The sequence below is a fragment of the Vigna unguiculata genome, chromosome 3 (genome assembly GCF_004118075.2).
Source record: "Vigna unguiculata cultivar IT97K-499-35 chromosome 3, ASM411807v1, whole genome shotgun sequence".
NCBI lineage: Eukaryota > Viridiplantae > Streptophyta > Magnoliopsida > Fabales > Fabaceae > Vigna > Vigna unguiculata.
In genome coordinates this window covers 52,029,886-52,038,792 of record NC_040281.1, presented here as the reverse complement: position 1 = coordinate 52,038,792, position 8,907 = coordinate 52,029,886, and the positions used below count along the sequence as shown (strand labels likewise).

The window sequence follows — 8,907 nt, the reverse complement described above, 5'->3', positions numbered from 1 at the left end:
ACAATATGATATAGTTTTAAGAAATGTAGTATGAATTAATTCATCTTCAATTATTAATATTACAAAGACAGTATGATTATTGAGTACTTAAAATATATATATATATATATATATATATATATATATGAAGAAATTTGGAATATTTACTATTATTACATTTACAATAATAATAAATTTACAAATTATTATTTTAATAATATTTTATAAATATATTTATTAAATTTTGGAATATTGACAATTAATTTATTATATTTTTGTTTGACTATGAATTCCACATTTTTTTTATCAACTAGATTAAATTTCTCTCATAAAACTTTTGGTATGAAATGATAGGACCACAAGGTTAGAAGGAGAACTTTATAAATGAATTTAAAACGTGAAAAAGAAAAAGAGTAGGTACGTGGACTGCTGCATTATTATCAAAATTGAATCTCAATGTATCAATTTTCCGTATCCTAAAAAGAGAATATATTAAATGCAAACAAGTTTCATTGAAAATAATGAAAATAAAATAAATATACACACCGTTTGATTAAAAAAATAAAAATAAAAACAATAAATCTCATCATATTTTAAAATTATATTTTAATATATAATATTAGAAAATAAATTTTAAATTAACTCAATCCTAAAAAACCGTGTTCCAAGTTTGTATCCATAATAAAAAATTTTAGATATTAATAGTAATTTAAAAATTAATTTCTAACGATCAACAAATCTTATTAAATATGTTTTAAGGCTAATTTCAAGTCTAATTTATCCTCCCCAAACTATTTATTCCAAAGTAACTAAAATTTATACCCATTCTTATGTTATAAATTCGAAAACTCTAAATTGTAATTTTTTAAGTTTTATTTTGTTTATTACTCCTCGAATTCATGTCCAAAAACATAGTGTGTTGAAAAATGGAAACAACCATTGGTTGATCGGAGCTGTCCCGTGAATAGAAGCACGTGTTTTTGTCAGCCTACTTGTCACTTCGTGAAATGGACTTGTCTTCCGCTTAATTATGGCTAACAACCTTTTTCCACTCTCCTCACACAACAATTTTTTTTTCTTGTCTGTTATTAAAACATGTTTATCTTTTAATTATCATATTTTTGCTTCTAGAGTTGAGATTAACGACCTATTTCGATAAATAGCTCTAAGTTTAAATGACTACATTGCATTTTGTTTAAATAATTTGCAATTCAAAATACGATGATTGATCATTTTTAATGCTTTCATTTCTATTATAGGTATTACCTTCGTATTTTATTACCATTTAAACGCATTTGGAACTTTATTTGTATTTTTGTTTTATAATTAGTAAATTAAAATTGAATTTGAAGTATAAAGGTGAAAATTCATCTACCATTGGCTTGTATGAAAACAATTTTTAAGATATAATATCACTTTACCGCTTTACATATGGAACAAACACCTTAATTATTTGTTTAGATGGATGGAAATGTTACACTTTTTTTTCATTTGTTTGACAGAAAAATCGAAATGACATGATAGCATCTAATTTTGTAGAGTTTATGAAAGTTACTTCTATTTCAAATAAAAAGCCAAAATAAAAAAAATGTTCATTTTTTATTTGTGTTGAAAGTCTCCTATAAATTAAAGATAAAAACAATTTATTATATATAATTGAATACAAAAGTTGAAATTGAATTGTGTTTAAAATTTATTCTTAAAATGGCATAACAATGATAAATTATAACTAATTTAAAGTTCAACCATTTATTTTTTAAATTATAAATACCATTTTTTAAATAGTGAAAAATTATAATAATTATTATATTACAATAGATTAAAAAAACTATTTTCATACTTGTTATATATAACGTATTTGTTTACACTCTTTCAAACAAAAAGAGAAAATATTATGTTCTATTTACTTGTTTTCTTTCCCACATTTAATCCAAACCAAGCAACATATTGTTAACTATTCGTTTTACATGACACATATTTGTAACACTTTATTTGTATTTTGTTTAGAATACAATATTCTTTAAGTTGTAAAGAATCAATACGAACACCAAAAGAAAACTTTTGATTATTCGCAACAAATACATATCCAAAATTTTAATTTAAGGCCCCTTGGTAGTAAATTTAAAATATTAAACATAAATTATGATAAATAAAAGTACATAAGTATTTAAAGTTGAGACACGCATCAAAGGGCATCATTCGATAAAAATGTTACAGCATTTGAATTAAAATATCCTGATTAACGTCTCATTAATTATGTCAAATTTATTAAACCAATTAATAAATAGATTCATAGATGAGAAAATAATCAATTGCAATTTAGAACATTAATAATTTTTTTAGAAAAAGACAAACACCAATAAATATAAAACTAAAGTTATGCTTGTTCTTTAAATAAATAAATAAATAAAATATTAAATGTGAAATTAATAAATATTAATTCATATACCGGTGAACACTAGAGAAGTATAAATTTTCCTAGAGAGATTTGATAGTATTTGATTAATAGAAAATGGTGATATACCAAATTGTTTTTATCGAAGTTCTTATAAATTAGTTGGGAATAGTTATTTGGCAGTGAATAACTAAACTATGAATGGAGTGGAGGGGCGGCGAGTGTGGATTCCAATTTCCACTCATTCTTTGACACCCTCCTAACTCTCTTTTGTCCTTATCTCTTCCCTATTTTCGCCATCTTAAAATTAAACTCTTTCTTCATTATCTCACGTATAATTAATTATAATAAATAGTAATACTTGAAAATAATAAATAAAAAAAATAATTTTTCATATTGATAACATGTCTGAGACCACATCCACTGTTGTCTATTAGTATTAGTATAAAAAAACTCAGCAATTCCAGGCACCACACAACCTCCCTCTGCTGCCACCATTCTTGTTGCTGGAGATTTCAATTCCTTTTCTCCAAACTCAACTTCGGTGTATGTGATGGCGCTCAATATCTCTTCTCTGGCTGAAGTCAAGTCCCTTTTTTTCTCTGATTCCTTCAAGTCTAATTGTCTCACAGCAAAATTCCCAGGTTCTTCTTCTCTTCCTCTGTTCATTTAAACCATCTTTCCTTCCTCCTCTCTTCTGGGAATGTCAAAGTTAACGACTTTATGCAGAAACTCCCTCCCCATTGAATTATTGATTTCTTTTCTTTCCAGAAATTATGCTATTTTCTGGTCCTATACTGTTATAAACGACTTTGTTGATGTTACGGTGATGTTTTGTTTTGTGGAATGGCAATATTTTTTTTTTTTGGAAAGGCGATATTTGTTTGTTGTGTTATGTTTTGATGTCAATTGATGGAGCATGCAAGGTTTGACTTTGATGGTGTTTTGAATTTGATGCTCAGGTGGTTTTGCTTTTAAAAGAAAAGATGGCGGAAGGCGAGTTAATTGCTCACTGCAGGCATCACCACCACCGCCACCAGCCTGGCCGGGACGAGCGTATCCAGAACAAGTTGGCAAGACTTGGGAGGGACCAAAACCCATTTCTATTGTGGGATCTACTGGTTCTATTGGAACTCAGGTATTGGTGCTAATGAAGTCTCCCTCTATCATCATAATCTGTACTAAGTAATATTAGAGTTAATGGCTAATAATAGTCTTTTACAAACATCTGGGTCAAAAGCTAGCTTAAAGAGAGGCATTTGGGGTTAGTCTTATAAAGAGTATTCGCCATTCGGATTTTATTCCTAACCAATGTAACAAATCTTAACATGCAAGATGCTGTTTGCTTGCAAACATTTGTTGGAAATAATTTTATATTTTGTGTTTCTGTACTCCTGTAAATCTTCCAAATGAATATTCGATTTTTTTCGGGGTGTTATAGATAGATGGATGATGTTTGCCCTTTGTAGATGTAGCTTAACTTGCCTTTGTCTCATATTTTTTGATGTAGTGTATCTTTTCCCCTGTATGCTTTTGTAGACTCTAGATATTGTGGCAGAGAATCCAGACAAGTTTAAAGTTGTGGCACTTGCAGCTGGTTCAAACGTTACTCTTCTTGCAGACCAGGTAATCACTGCACTCCCAGCATGGAATGGAACTGTGGATTGATTTGTGTCTATCTATGACCAGATTTAAATCTGAAATTTCACAACCTCAGTGGATTTACTTGACCAATTTAATCACAAAGCTAATTTACAACTGTAATTGTCGTCACATTAGTTGCAATGAGGAGGATCTTCCTGGTTATGTTTTCTAATAATTCAGGTGCAGCAGGCATGTTGTTCTTTTGCATTTATGTACGAAGGGAACCAATGAGTTCATATCATACAAAACAAAAGTATCTTAAAACTAAATTAACTACTATGGTCTAAGGTTCAGTTAATGTATCTCACACCTAGTCTCCCACGTAGTGGAATTTGAGGAGAGTACATATGCAGTCTTATCCCGCAAGTAGAGAGGTTGTTTTTAGGATTTGAGTCCAAGACTCACCTCACAAGGCAACCTTACTGTTGTTCCAAGACTCGCCATCATTTGTAGTATTTAATATTTCAATATAACAAGCACAAGAAAAAAGAGAATAACCCCTTTTAATATTTATGTTGCACAGATAAAAACATTCAAGCCTCAACTTGTTGCTGTTAGAAACGAGTCACTAATTGCTGAACTTGAAGAGGCTTTGCATGATGTTGAACAGAAACCTGAGATCATCCCTGGAGAGCAGGGAATCGTTGAGGTGGACATCTGCTTTATTCATTTGTTGTAATTTTGTTAGAGCCTTTTTTTCTCATGACCTATAGCTTATATAAACTCAGGTTGCTCGTCACCCAGATGCAGTCAGTGTAGTCACAGGAATAGTAGGGTGTGCAGGACTGAAGGTAAATTTCTTTTCCTTATTTTTGGCCTTTCTTGGTAACCAATCTCTTTGCTGTGCCATGTAATGTGGCCTTCTGTGTCCTTGCATCTTACATATCTAAAAATATTAGCAAGCTGAAATCCTCTCATTCTTTTATTAGCCTACAGTTGCTGCAATAGAAGCAGGGAAAGACATAGCTTTGGCCAACAAAGAGACATTGATTGCCGGAGGTCCTTTTGTCCTTCCTCTTGCTCAGAAGCATAACGTAAAAATACTTCCTGCGGATTCAGAACATTCTGCCATTTTTCAGGTAAGAAAGCACATAGTCTATTGAAAATCATGTGTGCAACAAGATCCATAGACATACTCATGCTATGTATTATCTATATATTCTCTGGCCTCTGCGCCTTTCTTATTGACTGCAAGCAATTATTTTATCATATGATCCACTTTTTACTGCAAAAGCTTAAAGGATTCTTTGCTGCAGTGTATCCAGGGGTTACCAGAGGGTGCACTTAGGCGCATTATTCTAACCGCATCTGGAGGTGCTTTTAGGTGTGTACATGACTTCATTTGACCCGTTTTGCATGTTCAGTGTAACCATATATCATTTTTATGTGTTTTCATTGGAAGAAAACTGAAAGAATATATAGCACTATAAACATTCCTATGTATATCTGAATGTCTTGTGGTGTTTTCTGTCAGAATTAATATTCTTTGATCATGGAAAACGATGAATTGTTGCTCTCTTAGTTTTGTTTCCGGATCTATATAATCAATTTGACAAGTCCCTTGGTGATTGACAGGGATTTGCCAGTTGAAAAGCTGAAAGATGTTAAAGTAGCTGATGCATTAAAACATCCCAACTGGAATATGGGGAAAAAGATAACTGTGGACTCTGCTACACTCTTTAACAAGGTTTGTTTCTCTTTTATGTCAACATATTGGATGAAAAAAACCTTTCTATTAATCTGTTTGCTTATGTAGTATGAAATTCCTTGGTAAAAGTTAAATTTGTTGCACTTCTTTGCAGGGTCTAGAAGTAATTGAAGCACATTACTTGTTTGGAGCTGACTATGATGATATTGAGATTGTCATTCATCCACAATCAATCATACATTCAATGATTGAAACACAGGTCAATACCGTGTTTTAATATCCATATATTTGAATAACCATACCCAGGCCCTTGCTAAATTAGCAAATGGGTGGGAGTAAACTCGTGTATAGCACAGGAGAAAAAGATCATTAAATATTTTTTATCATTATATAATACTAACTTATTTCTTGATTCCAGGATTCATCTGTTCTTGCACAACTAGGGTGGCCTGATATGCGGTTGCCGATCCTCTATACATTATCATGGCCTGACAGGGTTTACTGTTCTGAAGTCACTTGGCCTCGTCTTGATCTTTGCAAGTACTATACTTTTCCCTTCTGCTTACTTATTTCAACTCAAGACGTTATTATGCAAGATGAATTAGTTAATTTAATTTGAACTGTGATGGAATAGTTGTTCTTAGTTTGTCTGACATATCTGTCTTTGAAATGTGGTTATGTAGGCTTGGTTCACTTACATTTAAAACTCCAGACAATGTAAAATATCCATCCATGAATCTTGCCTATGCCGCTGGTCGTGCTGGAGGCACAATGACAGGAGTTCTCAGTGCAGCAAATGAGAAAGCTGTAGAGATGTTTATTGATGAAAAGTAAGATTCAGTTATTTTTCCTCGTTGCAAATTTTCACTGACATCTTCAAATCTTTAGGAATCTGTTACCTTGTTTGAAATTGTTCTTGTTCTAATGTGACTTTAGGATTCAGTATTTGGATATATTCAAAGTGGTGGAGCTAACATGTGAGAAGCATCAAAATGAATTGTTGTCCTCGCCTTCCCTTGAAGAAATCATTCACTATGACTTGTGGGCACGAAAATATGCTGCTAGTTTGCAAGACTCTTCCACCTTCACGCCTATTCTTGCATGAGAAGGATTATCAGAGTAGGGATATGGCTGGTTCCTCCCACAAGGCCCTTGAACAATTTATCCAATGTAGAATGAAGCATTCCCTTGATGATGAAAAATAAAAAGGTTTATATTTGTGGAATTTTTGGTCTCTCAACATATCTCAATTGATCTTATAGTTTTTGTCGTAATTTCATTGAAAAAAAAAAAAAAACTTTTGATAGTCAAGAGTAGAGGATGGTTGTCCATGACTTTATCTTATTCAAATTTTACATGGCGTAGTCAAATGCAATTTTTTATTTCGCTTTTTTTAATAGAGGGAGACAAAAAAGCTGACCCATAAAAGGGTTCGTTGTAATGTTTTTACACGTATTCGTTGCCTGATATTACTGTCTGCATCATGGTTTTGCTTTTCTCATCGTTTGATTGTTAGCACATCATCCTCTAGAGTTGAGAAATTCTTACAAACATCACCTTCAGAAAAAAAAATCTTAACATTTTTCTTACATGCTTCTTAAGAACCAACAAAAAAAAAACATTGAAGGCTTTTCCTTCCTGCACTCTCACAATTAATTTCTTCGTACCCCCTCCCCAGATTTTGAAAATGACTATTTTATTGTAAAAGTAACTTTGGAATAATATGTTTTGGAAACTTTTTAGAACAAGTTTTCAGGATTTTTTAAAGCGAACTTTTCAGAATTTTGGAAATGAATAAAATGCATTTCAGAGCAATTTTTTGAAATAAGATTTCGGAATATGCGTTTCAAAAATAACTTTCCAGAAGGAATATTTTTCCGTGTTCTCTCTTTTTTCCTCTGCAATGTTTTTTCTCTTTTTTCTTCCTCTACAGTAGTGGCAATGGTAGAAGCGGGAGCAACTACGGTGAAAGTAATTTTAAACTTTTTATGTTACTGTGAGGTTTAGTTAGTAATTGAGGGTGCAGAAAGCAATAGTGTATATTGGCAATAAACTCCCTAATTTTCCTTTTTCCAGCTTGAGCCACCCTCTTTACATGGGTTTCTTCCTGCCCCTTCAACTTTTCTTCTGCGCTTTTCCAAAATATCTTAAATGATCTTTGACCTTTTTTACTAGCACCCATTTATAGATTTTGAAAATTAGTTTACATAATACCGAATTTCGAAATTTCATTAAAAAAAATTATCGAACTTTCAAAAAAATTATCAAATTTCAAAATTTGATATATATATATATATATATATAACATAATAAATTTATTATTCATTTAAGTAAAATCTTCTTCTCTCAAAATTTAAGTAATTTGGACTCTTTTTAAGATTTTTGGTGATTTATTTTATTTTCTTCTTTCAAAGCACACGATTTGTAAGGTAATAAAGTTTAATGCAATATTTTTGTTTTCAGTAAGTCTCTCGCCCTCCTACCCTTCTCTCAACTTTCAAGTTTTTTTTTTTTTTTATGTGGATGATTATTCTTTCAGATATGAAATTTAAGCTGAAAATATAGGTCTCTACTATTACAAAAGTTTTGAATTGGTTTTATAAAGCAAGTTAAGACACATTATATTTTAGAGTTAATTTTTTGTAAAACGAAAAATTTTGAGATAAGAGAAAGTATTATAGTTCAATTAAATCAAGTTGCTTTAAGAAAACTTCATGCTAGACAATTGAGGTTCATTGTTATTTTTTATTTTATTTTGAGTAAATAAAGTATTGTGTAAGAATATATTATTTTGATTCATGAGTGATTAATTTGATATGGATTAAATATTGAAATATTTGGTTGTTTTTTAATATTGAATGTTAAATATTATGAGATAGAATGATTTGAATCAATTGGACAAAAATATATTTATAATTTAAGTTGTAGTAAAATTTACTTTGCCGAGTTAGTTTTTGTTAAATTGGGTAAAATTTTGAAATGTTCTAGCAATAAGTTGGTTGCTCAGTTAAGAATAAAAAAAAAATTAAATATATTTGTAATTCCTAAACTTATATACACGAAATTGGAATTTTATCTTGTGTCAATTTTTTATACATTTTTATCCTTAAACTTTAAAAATAAATAAATATAATCATGTTAACTCAATTGCGTTAAATTTATTTTACGTGTTAAATGATATTTCGAACTTAAGCAAAAAATATAAGTCAAATTAATATTTGAGTTGTAACATGTTAAATGG

The 8,907-nt window shown here is 30.4% G+C and overlaps 1 protein-coding gene across 1 annotated transcript; it reads left to right on the top strand.

Moving 5' to 3' along the window:
- Positions 1-2,788: 2,788 nt before the first annotated feature.
- On the top strand, positions 2,789-7,021 carry LOC114179211 (1-deoxy-D-xylulose 5-phosphate reductoisomerase, chloroplastic). Its single transcript, XM_028065460.1, has 12 exons — positions 2,789-3,018; positions 3,337-3,512; positions 3,914-4,000; positions 4,542-4,667; positions 4,747-4,809; positions 4,948-5,097; positions 5,275-5,342; positions 5,594-5,705; positions 5,821-5,925; positions 6,085-6,206; positions 6,350-6,496; positions 6,603-7,021. The coding sequence occupies exons 1-12, from the start codon at positions 2,928-2,930 to the stop codon at positions 6,769-6,771; spliced, it is 1,416 nt and encodes a 471-aa protein (XP_027921261.1). The 5' UTR covers positions 2,789-2,927; the 3' UTR covers positions 6,772-7,021.
- Positions 7,022-8,907: the final 1,886 nt, after the last annotated feature.